The 23,073-nt window shown below is 40.1% G+C and overlaps 1 protein-coding gene and 1 pseudogene across 1 annotated transcript; both read left to right on the top strand.

Annotated features, from left to right (window-relative positions):
• Positions 1-8,816: 8,816 nt before the first annotated feature.
• LOC149252367 (uncharacterized) lies at positions 8,817-12,959 on the top strand. Its single transcript, XM_089454128.1, has 3 exons — positions 8,817-10,421; positions 10,992-11,660; positions 11,766-12,959. The coding sequence occupies exons 1-3, from the start codon at positions 8,817-8,819 to the stop codon at positions 12,957-12,959; spliced, it is 3,468 nt and encodes a 1,155-aa protein (XP_089310254.1).
• A 2,256-nt stretch (positions 12,960-15,215) lies between these two features.
• LOC149252366 (transcription factor GAMYB-like) lies at positions 15,216-20,711 on the top strand (annotated as a pseudogene).
• Positions 20,712-23,073: the final 2,362 nt, after the last annotated feature.

Below are 23,073 nucleotides of genomic sequence, written 5' to 3'. Positions count from 1 at the left end.
CTGGGGTCAGATCGATGGAGTGCTTGACCTGACAGTGCAGAGGAGCCCCTGCGGGGGAGGTGAAGATGTCCTCGTACTCCTCCACGACCTTGTCCATCTGTAGTTGTTGTGTGGAGGGGCCCTGTCTAGATGCCACGGCCACCGTCTTCTTTCCTTGAGGGCGTATCATCAGGAAAACAAATTTCTCGGTTTTGGAAATGAGCTTACTGCATTTTTTTGCAGTAATCAAAGAGATGGCAGTAGGTGGTGCTACCTCTGGTATCATGTACAACTTATTTCCCAATGTAATAATAACAACACGGGGCCTTGATTCATACACAGCATGTCGCTTCCACAAGTATGGTTGTCCTAATAATACATCACAAACCTCAAGGGAGCAATGTCACACAATACCTCATCCATGAAGGGCTTGATGTTGTATGGAAGGCGACACTGCTGGCTCACGCGAAGATCTCGTCCTTGGTGAAGCCACCCATGGTGTACGGTTGTGGATGTGCTGTGGTTGGTAAGCCCAACTGCTTCACGACCTCTGCCGAAATTAGGTTCTTTTGGCTCCCGCTATCAACAATGAACTGTAGCGGGGAGCCCTTTACCCACATCTGGGAGTGGAAGAGACGCTCCTCCTCCTCTGGATCTTCGGGTTCATTTTTCTGGATCTTGGCGGTAGCAACAGTGGCATTGGGATCCGCATCAATGATCTGCTTCCCTTTGTCATTCCCCTTATCGGGTTCTGACTCAGAGTCGGAACATGCATCTGATTCTGAAACCTTTAGCTCAGCCACCAGTGACTGCTTGGCCCGACACTCACTTGTGTTGTGAGTGGAGCTCTTATGGAACTCACACCATTTTCCCGTGTCCTTTTTCGGCTTCGCGGCGCTGTTCTTTGCTTGCAGCTTCGGCGGGTTGTCTTGGGTTGCCCCGCCTTGGCTTTGTCCTTTGTTCTGTGGTTTAGGGGCACCTTTCCCCTGCTTTGGATTCGCAGATCCAAAGTCTCGCTTCTTTTGTTTAAACTTCTGCTCGACCTTAACGGCATATCGGTATGCTGTGCCGAGCGAGGAGATGTTCAGGAATTGTATTTCTTCCTGGATGTACTTGTGCAGGCAGCCGCAGTATTTGAGTATCAAATGCTGCTCTGAATCCTTGATACCCAACTTTGTGCGAAGGGTATGGAAAAGATTGGTGAACTCCGGCACGTCTTGGTCCCTTCCCTGCCGCAGCGTGGTCCACTTTATGTATTCATCCTCATAGCTTCCGACAGGGTAGTACTGCTCCTTGATGGCATCCCGGAATGAATTCCAGGTGGGTGTGGCTGAAAATAGTGAGCCAGTACTTTCATCCTTCTGCTCGCAGTAGGTTTCCCACGAGTCCTTGACATTGGGGGCTGCTTTGAGAAGAGCGAAAACAATCTTTTCCCAACTCGAAAATTCATGAATAGAAAAATAACCCTCTAGCAGATTTAACCATTTATCTATGGCATCTGCGTCTATCTGACCCTCAAATATGGGGATTTCAAAATTAACTTGTACCTTAAAGGGCGTGGCGTTTCCAGAGTAGCTGCTGGAAGCCGATGTGTCGCTTCTAGGTAGCCGCTGAAGGATCTAGGCAAAGCTGTCCATCATCGCGTTCCGTTGTCGCTCGAGGGCTTCTTCGAGCAAGATTTTGATAGGATCTCCTGCCCCCTCGTCTTTCTTCTCATCCGCCATGGGAGGCCGTCGGGATTTGCGAGGCTAGTCTTGCAAAGGTTCGACCAGTTCAAGCCCTAACTCCTTATATCCCAACCTTGTTGGGGACATGCAAAGAAAAACAGAGAAAAAGCAGACCGCTCTGATACCACTAATCCAGACTTAAACAGGAACGCAATAAATTACAGAGATAACCATAAACACAGATATGCAGCGGAAATAATACTTCATTTCATTAATGTAAAATACTGAAATATGCTTACAAACAGTGATGGAAAGAAACTAGCTAGGGCGATGGTAGCTTATCTCTTAGAAGAGATGTGGTGGCTACATGCCTCTGAACTGTGTTACAATGAGGCTCGAAGGCCTATTTATTGTTGAGAAACAATGGAAAACCCTTAACACTCCAAAACCTAACCCTAGAAGATGAAACGCCAAATTGTGGGCCCTGTTTGGGTAAATTGGTACACCAACTTTCCGGGGTCGTAACTTTGGCATACAATCTCCGTTTGACGCGTACAATAGCTCGTTAGAAAGATCTATCCGAGCACTACCACTTGATTTCCCAAAAAACGTCGTTTAGGGCCTCAAAACGGCTCCAGAAGTTCAGGACCCAAAAAACTGCTAAAAATAGTAAGTTGTGCTACAACTAAGGAAACTGAAAATGCTGAGAGAAACAATGGTGGTGGTCCAGGTGGACTTGGCAGGTGGCCACCAATATCCACCTGGATCAAGGCTCCAGCGAAACAAAACTTGCATCAAGCTAGTGCTCACCAGGCCATGGTCTAGGCATGCAGGAACGACAGGAGCAGCGAGAAGACAAAGATGAAGACAAAGATGGCTAAGGAAGGCAAACATTAGGGAAGGAAAGGGAACAGAAGAATGGGAATGACAAAGAAAAAAATGAAAGGCCTGGAGCCATCTGCAAGCAAACCTCCGAGGAAAAGAGGAAGGAAATCAGGACATGAAAGTATGCAAAGTCTCATCAATGCCTACTATGTAGGAACCTCAGCTAAAGTGAAAGCAGTTATTTATGAATGGGAAAGAGAGTTAAATGCAAACATCAAGAATGAAGAGATTCAAGCATAAGAATGGGAGACGATAATTAAGGATCCAGGCAATACCTGAGGTCGCCAAACATTGTTTCAGAAGACAATCCAACAATATTGGGTTATGAAAAACATCTTGGCTAAAGCAATGACCACTTACAAGGAAAGAGAAGAACCAGAAGAGGATAGACCAACAGAACCAAGCCTAAAGGATCTCCAGAAGGAGATTCAGTCAGTTCAAATGCAGCAATATCATAACAACCTCTGCCTAAATAGAATTGAATAACAACTCCAGACTATGATGCAAAGTGAAGTACCTGGGTTGAGTGTGAAAGCCCTGGCCCCAGTTGATTCCTCAGATGAATGAAGCAGTCTAGTTAGTCAAATTTTGTTTGTATGACGGTTAGCATTTACTTTTCAAGGATGAAGCATATAGAAGATAAGGTAGCCAATGTAGCCTGGATGATAAGAATTACTCTACTTAGATTTTGGATAGTGTTTGATGAAGAAAGGTGGCCAACATGTCTGGTTTCCTGCGGGCAGGTTGAGGCCACCAGCAGAATTTTGAAAACCAATGACTATATGTTTATGAAATATTAATAGAAAAAGGAGGTCTACCAAGCTTACACAATTTTTTATTTATTTTTTGTCAAAAGATTTATACATAAATTAAATTGAGTTGCAATAAATCTAAAATGTATCAAATAGACTATTTGGGGAATCCAAAACTTTATAATTATTAGAAAGAAGTTTTTTCAAAGTATTTCTAATAGGAAGAGTCTTGTTTCCATTAAATTTCATAAGTGGAAAAAAAAATCCCAAATTTTAATATGGAGATTGAAGTTTCAACAAAATTTTCTTAAGATTTGAGAGTGAATATTCATTCAGGTACTACATGGATACTTCGTATTTTAAGAAAAAAAAAATTAAGAATATAAATTTCATTATGATTTTTTGTTTTCAATCAAATTTTTAAAGTTAATTAATCTAATATTAATTTCATGGAAAGTCATCACAATGCTATTAATAAAAATCCATAGTGATTTCTCTCAGTATATGCATTGACCAAAAGAATGAGTTTTCATATATATATATATATATATATATATATATATAGAGAGAGAGAGAGAGAGAGAGAGAGAGAGCGAGAGAGAGAGAGAGAGAGAGAGAGAGAGAAACCCCAAACCATGGTTATCTAAGGAAAATGCATTGTAAACATTCTTACAATGAATAAAAAAATTAAAAAAGGGGACTAAGTCAAGGGGCATGGATTTCAGGGCTAAAGAGGTGGTTTTCTTGGGAGAAATGAGGTTTCTTATGCATAAATATGAACTAGTTTTTGGATAGACATCAGGGTTGGTTGGTGATCTTCAAGGAACCGATCAAGAGTTAAATTGGGCTGCAAAGAGAAGTATTCAGGCTCATGTTTCCTTGGAGAACACTCACAAGGAAGACATGGAATAATTTATGAGGGGTGACAATGTTGAAAGTAAGTACATTAAGTCAATTCTTTTGCAACAAGTAAACAACAGAAAAGAAGGAATTCAAACTCTAGGGAGGTAGAGGCAAAAGAAAAAGAGGAGACAGAGAAAACAACCATAGAGAACAAGTGTGGGAAAGAGGAGTAACAGAAAAGAAAGTGGCAGAAGAGAAGAGAAGTAAAGGGGATAGGGTGTTAGATTCCCCACAGGTTGTGGGTTGGGATAGATATCCCTGGAGCCCTGTAATAGTTTAGGTTCCCTGGAGGTTGTGGGTTGAGGTAGTTATCTCTGGAGCCCTAGAAAACTCAAGAAGAGACCAATCCTTGGGTTGAAACCTGTGGAAGTCATTCTTGAAGATGCCCTTGTTTATGTCGTTGGTTTTTTCATTGGGTTCTAGGCTCCCCAGAGTGGGTGGAACCACCTTTTTTTACTTAAAGGGTGTATATTTACTCTCTGGAGTCCCTTAGAATTTTTGGGGTGGAGGAAGATGGTCTCTGGATTTCCTGTATTTTACTTGACTGGTGGGTGGAGGAAGGAGGTCCTCTGGAGTCCCTGTTTCAGCTAGAAGCTGGTGTTTTGATCCATGAAGAAAGCCGCTCGACCTTTATAATATGGCTTGGGGGTGAAAACTACAAGTAAGCTTGGTTGAAACTATCTATGGTTGGGTGGAGAGTCCTTGTCCAAGACTCAATTTCCCATACTTCTGGTTTTAATCCAAGGTAAGTATTTACACCTATAAAGTAGTACTATGGTTGGTGTTAGAATGTGTAATAAACTTGTGTTTTCTTTTTGGAATGAAATGGAACATATAAATGTATCTATCATTATTATTTATCTATGTTGATTACTTGAACTGCTCATGATGTAGAGTGGTAATTCGAAAGGAATGAAGTTGTGGATAATATGTCCTTGAGGCTATGATTCTGCCTCTCAGATCCTGCATACAAGCTTGGGTTCCTGGCACCTTGATTTAAAGCTCTTATGTAAGGACTTGGTCATTTTGCATGTTTATGTATATATACATATATAATGACAATGTTGTATGCACTAGGTGGATGCAATTGCACAGTTGGTGCAAGAATCTCTAGTGAGGCATTTCGCCTCTATTAACTAATCAATACTTAGTTCATTATTGCACGATGATAATGGAAGATAGGGCATGATTCCTGATTTAATTAAAAAATACCCCGATATAAAAATAATTGTGGTCATTATGTGCAGTTTGAACCAATGGTCTTTAGTTGTGGTCATATCCATACTGGTGGGCTACCCATGAGTGGGCCCCTAGTGGTTAGTGTATGCCACATCGGGGTGCTGGGAGGATATGAAAGTCAGAGATTGGCAGCCAAGATAACACTCAGCCATGATTGGACCAAAGGAGGGTGATGTTGTGTTGGGCAGGGCCCTGCGCATAGATCAACGATGGAGGATCATTGTCGATGATCTGACAGCGTGCGCAATCCCCCATAGGTGACATTAGTGAGGAGGGAAACCCCCTGCACACATCGTTGATCAAGATTTTATGATCACAAATGAAGATGTTGTCGCACCCAACCCCCCCCCCCCCCCCCGCCTTCTGGCGTTAGTGCAAGTCTGACCCCCCCACCGGCCCCACGCAAGCTATAGATCTACTCTAGCTCATCTCAATTATCAGATGTGCTAGTGGATGGTGGGGTCTGCGAGCAGGGGAAATGTGACGGGTTCCTATTGGCGCTAAGGTTTACTGAAATTTTAAAGAATTTGGTAGGCCCCCCTCTTATTTATGTACACTTAGTTTATAGAGATATATGGATACATACGAACCATGTATATCTATGTGATTATAAATGGTTTCTGAGATTATGGCATGAGTATAAGCAATGGAATAAATGGAATATGGTTACCAAGATCATAAATGGAATAAATGATTATAATCAAATAAATAAATGAATGCAATGTATTCTAAGAGACACAAAAAAGGGAAAGAATTATAATGTATTACCCCATTCCTCTAGCAACTATAGAAGGAGTTGGGTTAGCAGGGACAACCATCCCACTCGGAAGTAAAGTGGGGTGGGTGGTCACAGGTGGTATCACAACATGGTTCAACACTTGGACTGAATGGGCTCTATCATGAGCAAGTGAGGATAGAGATATCCTCATGGAAAACTCTCATTGATTTTTAGAAATTAATTAAAACAATTATTTAGGTATTAAAAGTTGGTCTAAATAGGGAGCTCGGAGAATGGAGTAGGTTAGGGTTTTGAAACCAAGGCCCTGTTCGGAACTGCGCACAGGTCACGGGTAGGCTGTATTGATGTCAGGATCCAAGAACAGCTGTAGGCGCAGGGTCAGCTCTTTTGGCCTAAGAAACTGGCAGGTGGAGGTGGATTTTTCTCGGCGAAAGTTTTTTCCCGGCTTTTGATTTTAGATGTTTTTACTACAGTTGGTTGTTGTTTACCCTCGCCCTTTTCCGTTTCCCTAACAGTCGCGAAAGAAAGGAGCGTTTGGACTGTTGGCTGTCGTTTGCTAGCATCGGAACGGACCTTAACCATGGTAAATCCCGCCGACCTCGTTGACCTGGATCCGGAGCCGGAAGATATCCTCTCCATGTGGGGGAAGGATATCACTGCTCAAAATGTAGAACATTACTTTGGAGCTATCGAACTGTCCAGACTGGAAGCACTAACACAGGCGGGGGAAAAACCCTCTTTCCTTTTCCAAGGTGGAGATCCGAGCAGCGGGGATTTCACATCCAGTTTTTCGGCTTTCCCCAAGCAGGTGGGAAGTGATAATGCGGTGGTCGGAACAAACGAGGAGGGTTTTCATCCGGACCCAAAAGGGAAAGCTGTACCAGGCCGTTTTGCGCACTCAAAAGGTTTTGAAGAGATAGCACATTTGGGGCTTTCGTCAGGTTTTGGTCTCCCTGGGGCTCCAAGGGGTCTTCCCACACTATCTAGGGTCTCTTTGCCAAGAGACTCCCCACCACAGAAAGGAGTTTTCGCCAGAGGTCTCGGTGAACGCTCGGCGGGGGAGCGAGAGGGCTTCAACGCTTCGACAGCTGGGCTAACACCTCTAGGGTTTCAAGATACGGGCATCGCTGGTCAGCATCAGACATTGCCGGAGATAGAACCCCATGTGGGCTCTGTGCAGACGAACCCAGCTCGAAATGAAGTGCGCAGGGGAGCTAGGGCAACGGAGGAAGAGTTAAGAAGCAAAGGGGCAAAGAGAAGACCGCAAAGACCTATTGGATCTCAGGTGATAGATGGTAATCTGATCTTGGGAATGGAGGTATCCATTGAAGAATCCCTAGCTGTTGCAGAATGTACCTTGGTCGGGAGAGCTCGAGGTAAGAGATTCTCCTCGGAATTTCTTCAAGCATGGGGTGAAAATTGTTTTGTTTCGGAAAGACCATTACAGTTTGAAGCTCAATGTCTTGCAAAAGGATGGTTTAAGCTTAGGTTCATAGATAAGGCCTCGGCAGAATGGGTCTCCCAACGAAATTGGCACATTGGGCACATTCCCGTCCTGTTGAAGAAATGGTCCCCCCTTTTTGATGCTATTAAGGAGCGAACGGATGAGTTCCCTGTGTGGGTGAGAGCTCCGGGGCTCCCATCTTTCCTTTGGACAGAAGCGGTCTTCAAATCTATTGGGGATAGGTTGGGGGTTTTCATGGAAGCTGATATGACTTTTCTGGAGACGAAAAATAGAGCGATGGCTCGTATGCTGGTACTTCTCAATCCGAGTGGAGGCCTGGCACAAAAAATCAATCTACAGTATAAAGATTATGTTTTCGAGCAGATACTTGACTATGAACACCTGCCGTTTAGGTGCAACCGCTGCCATGAATACGGGCACTTGGCCCAGGACTGCCCACAACATAGAAGAAGGAGACGCTTCTGGAGGACTTCTGTATACAGAGAACCTACATCTATCCCTTCACCGAGACTGGAGGAGCAAGAAATTCTGGAAAAGGGAGGTACAGAGCAGATGGAGATGGACGAAACTCTTTTGGATCCTCTGCCTGATTCGGACAAACACCAAGAGGCGGCTCAGATCAAGGTCCCACATCAGGCGGAAGCTGTGGAAGAGAACGAGAAAGGAACAGAAGCCGTGGAGGAGGATGCCAAGGAAACTCCTACAGAACATCACCCTCCTGGCGACAATGAAATGGGTATGTGCTCAGGGATCCCTGTCTCATCCTGTTTTTCTCCTGAGCATAAATTAACTACTTTGCATGCTTCATCCCCTTTCTCTCCTTCGCATCAAAATAATAATATTAAAAATATGGAACATGAGCTGATAACCACGGGTGTAGACTCTATCTCTGAGGCTCTTCCGTCTCTTGATATAAATTGCGAAGAGAACTGGCCTCCACTCTCCAACCCCGCTTCTCGTACCCCTTGCCCTTATAACCTGAGATCCTTGGGGGGGAAGACTGATTTTCCAGGGGTTATTGGTGGTCTGGGGCAGTCTTCCCTACAGTGCTGCTCAAAAAACAAGAGAGGTAGGAAATCGGACATGTCCAAGGCAAAACTTAAAGCAAAATTGGATGTTGCAGATGGCAAACAGTATTCTATCCCCGGGGTTCTTAGAGCAGCGCAACCCCCTGTCGATGTTTTGAAATGATCCTGACATCCTGGAACTGCAGAGGTTTAGCCAGTAAACCTAAAAAACTGGCTTTGAAGGAGTGGGTCCTTAATTCAAAAGCTGATGTTATTTTTTTGCAAGAGACCCTGGGGAAAGCCTCTGAGATTGAATCTATGCTCAAAACCCTCCTGCCAGGCTGGATCTTCTCTGCTATTGACTCATCTGGTCACTCGGGGGGCATTGCTATTGGAATCAAAGAAGGTCGGGTGAAGGTCATTAACCATTGGGGGATGAAACAGGTTATGGGAATGGAGGTTAGTTCTCCCGATTTCTCTTTTCCCATCAATATTGTCAATATCTATGGGCCTTGTCAGGATAGGGAATTTTTTTGGGCTGATTTGATGTCAAAATCGGTTTTGAAATCATCCTTGCTGATTATGGGGGGTGATTTCAACTTCTCCATGGGTAGAGCCGAAGCATGGGGTCCATCAGCTAGGGAAGATCCCCTCACAGCGTTCTTCTTTAACCTCTTAACGGAAAATAATCTCATAGATCCTTCCCCGATCAAACTAAAGCCCACTTGGAGGAACCGGAGGTCAGGGGAGGACCGGATCGCCAAAAGACTAGATCGTTTTCTGTTATCTGAGTCTTTAGCTGCAAAAGCTCCTCTCCTCAAGCAGTGGGTAGAGGAAGTAGGGAACTCGGACCATTTCCCTGTTTTTCTTGAACTCACTTTTCCTCCCCCAAAACCTCCTGCGCCCTTTAAGTTCAATTCATCCTGGCTCCATGACCCTTCATATAGTAACCTGTTTAAAGAGACCTGGATCCACCCAGTTCATAACTCAGGTGAGGATAAGAGTTTCCTGTTTATGGAGAACCTCAAAAGATTGAAGAAAGCGACAATCTCCTGGGCAAAGGACAGGAAACTGAATCAAAATGAGGAATTGAATAAAATCAGGGAGGAGCTGAAGCAGTTGGAAAGCACTGAGGAAGATGGTTATTCTACGCAGGCCTCTAAGGACAGAATTCTTCACCTAGAGAAACAGCTAAACAAAATCCTCTTGGATAAGGAAGAAGAATGGAGGCTTAAGAGTAGGGCTATCTGGCTAAAATCAGGGGATGAAAATACAAGGTTTTTCCACAATTTTGCCAAAGGCAGGAAATCTGTAAATACCATTTGGAGTCTCAAAGATGAAGAAGGGAGGGAAGTCAAATCTTTCCCTGAGCTATCTGGCTTAGGACAGAGACATTTCCTGAAAATTTTCTCTGACCCGGGAGAGGCTACCATTGCAGAAGTCATAAGAACAGCTCAATGTTTCCCCAGGTTCATTGAGGAGGATGAAGCAGAAGACCTTACAATTCCGGTGTCCAAGGAGGAGGTGGAAGCAGCCATGAAGCTTATGGGTAAGGATAAAAGTCCAGGTCCTGATGGATGGACTGTAGAACTCTTTCTCCACTTTTTTGATCTTATAGGTTCTGAGATTACTGAGGTAGTTGAAGAGTCAAGACAGAAAGGAGAAGTCTACAAACCTTTTAACTCTACCTTTATTGCTCTCATTCCTAAGAAGGATGATCCGGAGAGTTTTGAAGATTTCAGACCAATTTCCTTGTGTAACTGTATTTATAAGATTATTGCAAAGGTCATTGCTCTCAGAATTGTCCCTATCCTGTCAAGGAATATATCAATGGAACAATTTGGTTTCCTGGATGGTAGACAAATCCATGAAGCAATTGGAGTAGCCCAAGAGGTTATTCATAGTGTCAGATTGAAGAAAAAAAAGGGAGCAGTCATCAAAATTGATCTCTCAAAAGCATATGATAGAATAAGCTGGCTCTACATCCGGATGCTGCTTACTCATGTGGGCTTCAATTACTCCTTTATTAGCTGGATTATGGGCTGCATCACAAATGTCAGTTTTGCAGTATTGATCAATGGGGCAGCTTCCTCATTTTTTAACAGTCAAAGAGGCCTCAGACAAGGATGTCCGCTATCCCCTCTCCTGTTCCTTCTTGTGGCAGAAGGCCTAAGCAGATTGATCCACAAAGCCAGAAGAGAGGAGAAGGTAAAAGGTATTGAGGTAGCAGTCAATCTTTATATCACTCACTTACTTTTTGTTGATGATATATTGATTTTCACCAATGGATCTCTCAATGAACTAAAGGAATTAAAATGCATTTTTGATCTTTTTCTGAAAGCTACTGGAATGCAGATAAATTCTCGTAAATCTCAAGTATGTGTGGCAGATTTTGAAAGAAGAGAGAGGGATAGAATGGCCAATCTCTTCCCTTTCCCCATTCAAGCTCTGGATTCCCCTTTCAAATATCTGGGATTCTGGTTAAAACCAGCCTCATACAAAAAAGAGGACTGGAATTGGCTTGTAGCTAAAATAGAAGCCAGAATATCACACTGGAGCTTCAGGTGGCTCTCCAGAGCAGGCAGATTGACCCTTATCAAATCAGTTCTGTTAGCCATCCCTGTATACTGGGCTGCTTTGACTTGGATTCCCAAAGGAGTAATGGAGAAAATCAGAAGAATTTGTTGTAGATTTCTTTGGGCAGGTACAAATGAGGCCTCGGTACTGCCTTGGGTAGCCTGGGACAAAGTAGCTAGGCCAAAAGATTGGGGTGGATGGGGTATTAAAAGACTCCCTGAGTTCAGCCTATCACTAGCAGCAAAATCGGGGTGGAGATTAATAACTATGGAGAATCTGTGGACTAGGGTGGTGAAAAGGAAGTACATCGATCCAGTCCCCTTGGAAGATTGGATTCGGAGTCAAAACAAGAAGATAAAGAATTCCTCTGCCATCTGGAAGGTCACGGTGGAAGCCTTTTCAGTAATTGAACAAGGATTAGCTTGGAAAGTGGGGGATGGAAAACAGGTTCGTATTGGCAGAGACCCCTGGGTAGGGTGCAATGAAGATTATGCCCTGTCCCCAGGGCTTCTAGGACACTTAGACAGCATAGGTATTACCTCCCTAAATTAGGTGGAGAAAGTGGGCCAATCTACCTTATGGGGACAGGCATGGCAGGGTGTCGATGATTTAGGAATAAATGCCAGATGGAAGAATGAGTGGGAGGTCTACCTCAAAGAACTACAGCGCTCAAATGTAAGGATTAAAGAGGAACCAGACCGCCTGATGTGGGCACAAGGTAAAACCGGGGACTACTCTCCCAAAGAAGGATACTCTTTTCTAATGAGTAAGAAGGGTTGGGGAGAACCAGTCTGGTGGGCAAAAAATATTTGGAAACTCAAGAGTCCAGCAAAGGCCAGGCTCTTTCTATGGTGTATTCTAAGAAGGAAGATCCCAACTTGGGATATTTTACAAGCTAGGTTTCTAGCAGGGCCTGGGCGATGTCCCCTGTTCAAGACAGAAGAGGAAACCATTTGTCATCTTTTTACATCCTGCGCAGTCTCCAAAAGGATTTGGGAGGAAGTTATTTCCATGCTCAAGGTAAAAGCACAGTGGGGTCCTGAACCAATGGAAGAGGCTTGGAGGAAATGGTGGCATAATTATCCGGAGGGGAACATGAGAAATCTACCCCTGGTTTTCTTTTGGGGTGTTTGGTTGGCAAGAAACAAATGCCTATTTCAAGACAAGGATACCCCCATCTCCATCACTGCTTCTAATGTAGCAGCCATATACTCAGCCATCCCGCCTCCAGAAGCTAGAAATCCCAAAAATAAACAAAAACAAATCAATATACAGGAAGGCATTCCGTGGGCTTTTTTCGATGGGGCATCCCAAAACAATAAGGCAGGAGCGGGCATGTGCATACACATAAACTCAGAACATTCTTTAAAAGCATCTGTAGGGTTGGGTACAGGCACAAATAACTATGCTGAATTGTCTGCCTTACGCTTTCTCTTATGCTGGCTTCTTCACAGAAATATCAACACGGTTCAAACCTTTGGGGACTCACTAAATGTCATTAAATGGGTCAATGGAAACGCAACTTGTCAAAATCAAATACTGAAGACTCTTGTTGATGAAATTAACTTTTTAAAAGCTTCTTTTAACAGTTTCACTATATGCCACATCTACAGGGACAAGAATGAAGACGCAGACAAACTTTCTAAGGCTGGTCTTCAACAGGATCTGGGCAGTTGGACAGTTGAAGAGATCAGACAGGGACAGTCACACTTCACTCATCAGCCTCCTTATTCTCTGCCACAGTGAATACAGTACATAGACATTTTTGACAGCGGCTTCTTAGTTTATTTCATTGATGCTGTACATATACGTTTTATATTTATTTTTCTGCGGTATATAGTCTTTTTTCATGCTTATGTATACAGCAAAACTATATAACATTACTGCTGTCTATATCTTTTTGACACAACCAGACTTTTAAAACTTTTGTTGTGAGGGGTTGTTTCCCTTCATCGAAGGAGACCCCAGAACCTACGGTTTTCAGATTTGTGTTGGTATTTTGTCGCCTCCTGTGGGGAGGAGAACTGATAGTGTTTTTGGCACGGCTGTAACAGCTCACAATGTGAACAAAACAGAAACTTTAGAGCCCCCTTGTCGGCTCAAGAACACAACAGAATGTAAACTTTTTATGTCAATAATAAAAAGTTGTGTTTTTTTCTCCGGAAAAAAAAGTTGGTCTAAATAAATTAATAACAGACCTAAATGGGCATTATTCACTCTGTGACATGGTTGGAAAAAGATAAAGTTAAATAGCAGGAATGAATGAATAGGTTACCCACTGTAATAAATTATGAATTTTGCAGGTCTATAGATTACAAATGGTAAATTGTTGTTTTGTTATAATTTTGTGCTAATATGGTTATTTTGTTACGTGCAAGTTGTTATGGTAGCTCTGTAAGGGCAGGACCCTATGTTTAAATGGTTGTTTATTTTATTGATGATGCACTAATAGTTTAGATGGCTTGAGTTGAAACTGATGGATATGAATTATTTAATCTCATGAGGAGGTTAATGTGGTTGACTTGTTATGGTAGGATCACCATGACAGTCCCATGAGTATAACATTCATGGCCATACATGTGTTTATTTATTTGAATTATCTAATAGTGTGTGTGATCGATAACACATCACAAGCAACTTAAGATAGAGATAGCACAAAAATGGTGACTCGAATGGTGCATTATAGCTCAGATCAATCACAACATGGAAGTGAAGGAATCCGGGTTCATGAAGAGGAAATATCAATTGACCAAGGCCGAGGGAACCACTCTCCAGATTGGATGGACACCTTGAGGAGCCTAAGGGTTGAGGTTAGGAGCTTCAAAGAAGACAATGAGAGGCCAGTGAGAGCTCAAGAAAGGCATGTTGAGATAAATTTTGTTATCCTGCATAATCTCTAAGATCTGCAGAGAGAGAAGCAATATAGGATGAGGGCCAATCATAGAGATAGGAGGAGCCTTCATGCATCAAAAGAGAATAGAAATGGAGAAAATGGTGGTAGATCTAGGAAGAGGCACATATAGGGAAGTGAGGATATTGTGCTAGGAGATATACCCTTGAGCACCCCTAGAAGAGGGACCAACACACGTGCATCATTCTAGTTTTGCTACCAAGAGGCACCACCTTCTCTCTCACTATTATCATCATCATAATTCAGGAATCAAGGGAAAGGAGTACATGCCTGAGGATTTTAAGAAAGCCAAGACACCCACATTTTATGGGCATATGAAGAAATTAGAAGAGGCAAAAGCTTGGTTGCTTAGCATGAAGAAGTTTTTCACCTATAGCTAGGATTTCCACCTATAGCTTGAAGGGGAAGGCAGACATATTGTGGGAATATTTGAAGACATTAGAGGTATTGTTGAGAAGGAGCTAATTTGGGATGAATTTGAAAAACTCTTCAGAGAGAAATACCTGTCTAAATGTTATTATGATGGAAAATAAAAAGAGTTCTATGAACTCAAGATGGGGCAATTATCAGATGATGAATATGTCACCAAGTTCCTAGAATTATTGAGGTATGTGCCATATCTCAAAGATGAGAAAGCCAAGATTCAAAGGTTTATTAGTGGGTTGCCTATGGAATTCAGAGATAAAATTGAGTTGCTAGAACCTCAAACTTTGAAGGAAGTTATCAAGAAGCTGAAACATTGCTATGATCAAGCAAAATGCGGACCAGAGATAAAGGGTGATTGAAAGGCAAGGAAAAATGCTAGAATCAATTAGGATTGCCTCAAGAAAACTTCAGAGAAAAGGGAGGTTAAGCATTTAGCCCTTGCAAACCAATTTCAACAGAATACTAACAATATTGTTAAGAAAAATGTGTAGCAATCAGCACCATAACAACCCAATTTTGAACACCAAGAGCCACTAAAATGTTGGGCATGTGTGAAAACCACAGAAGAAGGGACTTTCCACATCAACAAAATGTTGGACCAAAGATATACAATGCCCAAGGATCTTGCACAGTGGGTGAAGTAGCTAAGAGTTTGCCCAAAATTTATGCAGCAGAGGACAATTGCCAAGAAGACCACTAGGCATCCATCATTGAGATGGAAGGTAAGTTGTGTTGGTGCTTGATTTGACCTTCTTTTAGAAACCAACTCCTTCTGTCGGTTTCGCCTCGTGCTTCCCTCGTCATATAACTTCCTCTCATGTTCCTATGGCCAAAAAATCGCTCACTGGAATCTTCATCTTTGCCCTACATTTGGTTTGTCATTATAATGATCATTATAACTTGTAAAAGATCATTGTTGCATTAAATAAAATATTTGAAATTTTAATCCTAAATTAATAATGACAAAAAACTTTATAACCATAAATTATAATTATAATAACTATAAATTTAAAATTAAAATTAAAAAAATAATAATAATAATAAATAATTTAATAATTAAATACACATTATCAAAATAATTAAAATAAATAAATAAATAAAAATAAAAAATAAAAAATCATTAAAAAATAAACATCACTTAAACCAAACTATTATAATAATAATAATTATTATTATTATTATTATTATTATTATTAAATATTAAATAAACAAACAAACAATGAAAATTAATTAAAACACAATAAGATTAATTAAAATAAATAACATATAAAAATATAAAACAAATAAAAAACCAAAATAATTAAAAATAATAAACAAACCTAGCTACCCTCTTACGTCACTCTCAACCTACCTTATGTGACTTTAAAAACCTTTTCTGTAACAAAAACCTTGTTTGTGATATATGCATTAAATGAAGCACATATATTTGAAATCCAAACTAATATTTACACTTTTTAAATGATTTAATATGTCATAAATGTTAGTGTGAAAGAAACCAATATTCTATTGAGTATTTAATACATTTACAATATATGAATATATAAACACGAGTCAATGTAAGAGTGGCATGTTCTCCTATGATTTTCTGAAAACTAAACTCCACAACTTTCCCAACAGCTCACCATTGTGGACAAGTTGGAGGACATGATTCGGCTATCCATTGTGAGTGCTTGGCTTGGATAAACCAATTTATTAGTATGTAAACAAGATTTCTATTGGAAGATTCTGGTGGCATGCCAAATTATTAAAATCCTTTATACGTCATTTGACTTAAAAGGCATTTTTTTTAATAGAGGTCACTTGTGGGTTTCAAAGGTATATTTTTAAAGATAATATTATTATGCTATTTTCTGAGTGGGTGCATGTTATGCAAAATTACAATGACATATATTCTTTTGGAGCTCAATGACCCAATCTTTACTCGAAAGAAGAAACCGTTCTCGTTATTAATAACTATTCTTAAGAATTCTAAAATTTTATCTTATATTTAGTTGAATAATTTCTTATTTTATTTCTTAAATGTAGTTGAATATATGTGAAAATTATTATATTGTTTAAAAATAAATAGATTAATGTAGTTTATTTATTTAATAAGTAATAATTTTTATATTTATCATTATGATTGTTATGTATAATCTAACAAAGAATACTAGTTGAGAGTACTTCTTCACTTTGAAGAGGTTATATGTTTAAAATAAATATTTTTCCTTAATTAATGGATGGAGATATGATAATTTAATTATCTAGATCTTTTATCATTCTTAGTAAATAGTTACTCATCATTTCAGGTGAGAATCAGAGTAAGACAAAGGGTAATAAATTATGCCAATAAAATTTTGGTGCAAATGGACTACAATGCTTGGAACGCTGGAATTAGACTTTGCTATCATCACTAGTCATAGGAATTTAGGAAAGGTTTGCACCTTGAGAGATTTGATCCCTCTCGGTGCTTGATAGATTTGGGGATAAAACGGATCTAGGTTGGTTATCTAATACTATATAATATATATTTGTATCTATGTGTCTTTTTCTTACTCCCTCTCTCTATCTCATCCCCCAAACATACACTCTCTTTCTATGTATATCTATATCTCTCTCCCTCCCTCTTCTTATCCGTCTCTCTCTTCCCCTTCTCTCTCCTCTCTCCTTCTCTCCCTTATCACTCCTCTCTCTCCATCTTTCTCTCTCTAAGTCTTTATTCTTCCCTCCCTCTCTATCCCCCTCCAACTCCATCTCTCTTTCTCCTTCTCTCTCTTGAGTACTCTCTCTTTTCCTCTCTCTCCCTTTCTCTCCCACCTCCCTATGTCTCTCCCCCACCCCAATCTCTCTCTCTCTCTCTCTCTCTCTCTCTCTCCCCAACTCTATCACTATCTCCTTCCCTCTCTCCTCTCTCTCCCCTCCATCTCTTTGTCTCCCTCTCTCCTCTCTCTCCCCTCCATCTCTTTGTCTCCCTCTCTCTCTCTCCCCCTTCTCTCCCTCTCTCTCTCCTCTCCTCTTCTCTCTCTTCCATCCTCTCCTCTTCTCTCTCTTCCATCCTCTCCTCTATCCATCTCTCCCTTGTCACTCCCTCTCTCTCTCCACCTCTATCTATGACTTTCATCTTTCCTCCCTCTCTCTCTCCCACCAAATCCATCTCTCTCTCTCTCTTTCTCTCCTTTTCTCTCTCTTCCTTCCTCTTTCTCCCTCTCTCCTTCTCTCTCTCCCCTCATCCCTCTCTTCCTTCCTCCCTCTCCCTCTCTCTCCCACCCATCTCTCTCCTCCCTCGCCCCCACCAAACCTCTCTTGAATTTTATCCCATTGTGTTTTGTTTAAGAAAGTATCTAAATTGAAAAAATGCATTTGGTTATAAGATATTAAACAATATTTTGGATCAATCATGTCAAAGAAAATACAATAATGAAAAACTTAAAAGAATCATGCATTATATTTCCTCTATTATTGTTAGTCACTTTGCTTTCTCTCATTGCTTGGATCCTTAGTTAAGATGGATCTATGTTAGTTCTTAATAATATTATTTATATTATATAAATTTCACATCTTTATATATAAAAGTATTCTCATTTTTAATTTTATTAAGACCTTGATTTAATTTCTGTGGAAATATTTTTAGTAGCCGTGTGCTGAAGGTTTAAATATATCTCAAAAGTAATTATAACATTTTACCTCTTAGATTTAATTAAAAAAACTATAAAAATAAAATATTTTGATTGTGAAATAAGTTATTGTTTTTGGGCATGTGGTTTTTATAAGCCATGGTATTCTAACGAAGCCTATTACAAGTTAATAATATCGATGGTAAAGTGGAGGTGAATATCCATGGTTAAGAATCTTGTCATATTGTTATAAAATATTTTGATTGTGAAATAAGTTGTGATTTTTGGGCATGTGGTATTGATAAGCCATGGTATTGGCCCATGATATTGTAACAAAGCCTATTTACAAGTTCATAATATCAATGGCAAAGTGGTGGTGAATATCATTAGTTAAGAATCTTATCATATTGTTATAAATATTTTGATTGTGAAATAAGTTATGTTTTTTGGGCATGTGGTATTGGTAAGCTATGGTATTGTAACAATGCCTATTCACAAGTTAATAATATCCATATTAAAGTGTGGTGAATATCCATGGTTAAGAATCTTGTCATATTGTTAGAAAATATTTTGATTGTGAAATAAGTTATGTTTTTTGGGCATGTGGTATTGACACCTGGTATTGTAACAAAGCCTATTTACAAGTTAATAATATCCACCATAAAGTGGGGTGAATATCCATGATTGTGAAATAAGTTATGGGTTTATATTAATTTTAACTTTTTATTTATTACTTTTAACTTTTTGTTTATTACTTTTAATTTTTTATTATTAATTGAACCAACATTTAAATGTTTACACTTATCCGATATCACTTTTATCTTTTTATTTTTTTTCAATTGAGCCTACACACCTACCTTGAGCTTCTCCACGACTTTAAAATATATAATATCTATGTATTAGTTATAACTTAAAATCTATTTTACCTTATAAATTAAAATAATGATTTTTAGGCTGATAGGTCTTCTTTTGAATCAATCGACCGTCTACACTTTTCATCACTTTTCATATGCGTCTGACATCTGTGCACAGATTTTAGGCCACCTTTCTGTTTTCCACTTGACATCTGTGCGCACCATTTTCAAGAGAGTCCGTTTAAATTTTTAGTGGAGTTTATGTCACTAAACATGGAGGACACCAGAATACGAGAATTGCTGCGAGAAAAGCTCAGAAATCTCATATAAACATTCAGCAAAGGTTTTGTAGCTTGGCACCCTCACCACATGTTCCGTCCTCTGATTTTACTCCAATTACAAGCATTCTGAATAGGTCTCTTGCTCACTCTGCAACTCTTCAAGGAGAGGGAGGAACAATGCTCGCCAGAGGCTCCTGGTTTACGAGCTCATGGATAACGACTCTCTGAATAAATGGCTATTCTTGCATCCTGATCAGGGCAGCGGCGACGGCGGCAGAGACATAGGATGTTTGGCGTAGGAACAACACTACAATGTGGCAGTAGGAACTGCCCGAGGTCGCCAAGTTCGGAAACAAATGGGCTCGCATGGCTGCTCAGGGGGTACCTATTGTTACTTTTTCCTTTGTTGGTTTGCTTTTACGTGTCTTTTTTATTAAAACAAAAGTTCTCTGATGAAAACCCATTTGTTAGTTGAGGCCATATATGACTTTGTGACTCATTTTATCAGTGGTATATATGTTGGGACGACCTATGTTTGGTTCCCTTTGAATGTTGAAAATAAATCAAATCAATAAATTTAGGGTATGTATTCTTATGATTTTAATTTTGGGTTCAAATGCCTAGGCGGACTGATAATGAGATTAAGAATCACCGGAACACACAGATCAAGATAAGGCAGAGACAGGAATTACCTCTTTACCCGCCCGATCTGCCTCTAAAGCAATTGGCAACAATCAACAAAATTAGCAACCCATCAACGGTGCAAATGCTTCAACATCCCAACATAATCATAGTCATAATTATCATGAGTTCTTGTCTGGCTCTGCAAAACTGCGGATTCCTAATGTCACATTTGATAGCCTAAAACCTATCCAGCATTCATTGGCATACACTTCGTTCCCAGCTTAACAGAGGTTTCCACGAGTTTGATTTTGAATCAGGCACTGGGATTGTCACATAGTTACGGAAACCCAATTCAGCGTGCAAAACGGATTCAAGATAGCGAGAGGATGATGCCCTTTGGTGTAGGAGGAGGAGGGATTTCCCCTTTTGGTCAGTTTGGCAATGACACCCCATTAAAGAGCATAGGGGAACCATGCTTCAAGACTACTCAGCGATTGCCATATGCTCAGCCTCCCAGATTGGATGGGTTTGCAGAAAATGGTTTTCCTTATGATCCTAATTTGAGCAACAGGAATTCCAATCATAATCTATCAACCTTGGGGGTTTGATGATGGGTAGCCAGGCCCTTTTCATTGGCAATCTCTCTCCTCCTACACTTACTAGGTGTGAAGTTGGAGCTCCCTTCAAGCCAACTTGCGGAGTCTGTGCATACCACTGGCACGCGTCTGGAGACAGTGACTACTCCTACAGAAAATAACTCATACACACTACCACCTCCTATTCCATCGAACTTAATGCCAACAATCTAGCGTAAATTTGGAGTTCCACATAATATGGTTGAGGTTCTCCTCCTTCCCACACACTAAGCACCTGTTATCTGTGAATCCACTTTTGGATAGGTGAACCTTTGTTGACAACCTTGATAAATAATGAACCAGCCAAAGACTCAGAGCTTAACGTAGATTTTGAGGGTCCACAGACTATGCAATCTTTCAATTCATCTCTTTTCAGGATCCATCAAAGGCCATCTAGGATTCAAAGTAGAGGCTAAGTGCAACTTCTTGCAAAGCAGACGATAAATCCTCCTGGTATCATAAAAATAAAGAGCCTTACCAAATGACCACACCCAATCTCTCTAGATAGGTCCTTGCATCAAAATGTCCATCTTATATTTCTCTTCTGAAGGAATGAAGTTTTGGATGTCACCTATTAGTTACTCTGTCATAAACTATAAGAAATTTCTCAATTTTAGTCCAAGATGTAGATTCCAAAACCCATAAATCATTCGAAAAAGAAATTCCTTTCCCTCTTGAAAGCAAGGGATTTCAGCCATATGTTGATCATTCAGTTTCCAGCTCCAAATCGGGCATGAACCAAATCCCAACCAAATTTGCTACCAGAAAAGTTCCAACATAGATGCCTCACAACCACTCCCCCACACTTCCCAAATACTTTTTGGAATGAAAGTACTTTTTCAAATTTATAATTGATAACAATTAATAAGAATAAGTAAAATTAAACATCAGCGTTAAAGATTCTTTTGTCTACTGTTGGTACATCGAGTTATCATATTGCTTCTTATGTGAATAAAACTGTATTCAATAAGTTCCATTTATTTAAGGCTAGATTGATCAATACCTGATGATCAAATTTCATCTCCAGTCTCTACTTTTGTCATCCTTTTGTATTATAAATATGCATTGTTGGGTAATAAAAAGACAGAATTTAGTTTTAAAAGTCTTCAAATTTCGTGCTCTTTCTTTCAACTAGTGCTTTAAAGTTTAATATATTTTTTCCTTAGCAACAACTGAGGATATTGTATTGCACAAAGTCATTCCTTTTTGGTAGTGATTTACTTTTGTAGAGTCCCTTTAGCATCAGATTTAATTAACGAATACACTTGACTTCCTTTTTCCTAAAAAATTTTCCCTAGTTTTGTCAGATACATCATATTAATCATCCTTTGATGAGCTAGTTCCATCCTCTTGTCATTTTTGTTAGAAGGTGAGAGCAGTATCTTTTTTTCTCTCATACAAACAACTCCATTCAGTTTGGCAGATATGTTCTTGTACATAACATATGTATGTTGCCATGAAGAGACTGTCTAACCTCCAAGCAGCAAAGTGGATGTGTTAAGGAGCAAGTTGATGTTGTCTGCTTGAAGTGTTGAACTCAGCCTTCTTAAGGTTTAAAAAGGTTGTCATCCTCCAACTTTTGCATTGCAGGCTTATATTATGGTACAACTTTTTTAATATGGTTTGTCTTTGCGAATAGAATAAGGTGTATTTCCCATTGTTCAATATTGCCAGATTATATTTAGCTACTTTTTGTCAAAATAAGTTGAAGTAAATTCTAGCAACTTGGTTGAAGTAGACTGCAACCTACTTCACAATTTGGAAAATTCAATGGAATTTAATCAAACTTACTCTTGTTCAAGCATAAATGAAAACAATTCAGTCTAAATAAATTTATGAATAGGTTGCTAATTTCATTTGGGGCAATCACTCTACCAATGTAAAGTGGACCCAAATGTACCTTCACATGAAAACTGTACAGGAAAACAAGTTGTCGACTCCTTGCTTTTTGATTGCTACGCTGACTATGTAGAGTGCATTGATACGCCAATGGTAATGAGCAGAAGCAACAGTAGTGTTGATTTCAATCGCAGTCCTGCACCGTCAATTATGCCATGCTCTGTTTGGCCGAGAAATTGGACTCTTTGGAGTTACAAATTTGAGGGTTTGATATCCATGATAATGTAAATTTGGACTAAGCTATCGACTCCTTGCTTGTTGATTGCTATCACTTGAAAACTGTACAGGAAAACAAGCTATCAACTCCTTGCTTGTTGATTGCTACACTAACTATACAGAGTGCATTGATACGCCAATGGTAATGAGCAGAAGCAACAACAGTGTTGATTTCAATCGCAGCCCTGCACTGTCAATTATGCCATGCTCTGTTTGGCCGAGAAATTGGACTCTCTGGAGTTACAAATTTGGGGGTTTGATATCTATGATAATGCAAATTTGGACTAAGAGTGAGCAAGTGGTGCTAAGATCATTCACCAGACGCTGTCAACATATTGACCCAACCCCAATAGCTCCGTTGAAATATCACAGCTATATGAATGTTTTGAGTGATTGTTGCTTGCAACATTGACGTAAAGTC

Source organism: Pinus tabuliformis, chromosome 7 (genome assembly GCF_031772625.1).
Source record: "Pinus tabuliformis cultivar Carrire ecotype Pingquan chromosome 7, CPIR1, whole genome shotgun sequence".
Lineage (NCBI taxonomy): Eukaryota > Viridiplantae > Streptophyta > Pinopsida > Pinales > Pinaceae > Pinus > Pinus tabuliformis.
The sequence above is the reverse complement of the archived record's forward strand: the minus strand, read 5'-3'. Positions and strand labels throughout refer to the sequence as shown.

Excerpts from the sequence above, each read along its gene's own strand:
- LOC149252367 (XM_089454128.1), top strand. The coding sequence starts at position 8,817 with ATGATCCTGACATCCTGGAACTGCAGAGGTTTAGCCAGTAAACCTAAA. Across the intron at positions 10,422-10,991 it reads TTTATAAGATTATTGCAAAG|ATAAATTCTCGTAAATCTCA; the intron begins GTCATTGCTCTC and ends ACTGGAATGCAG. Across the intron at positions 11,661-11,765 it reads AAGTGGGGGATGGAAAACAG|GTGGAGAAAGTGGGCCAATC; the intron begins GTTCGTATTGGC and ends TCCCTAAATTAG.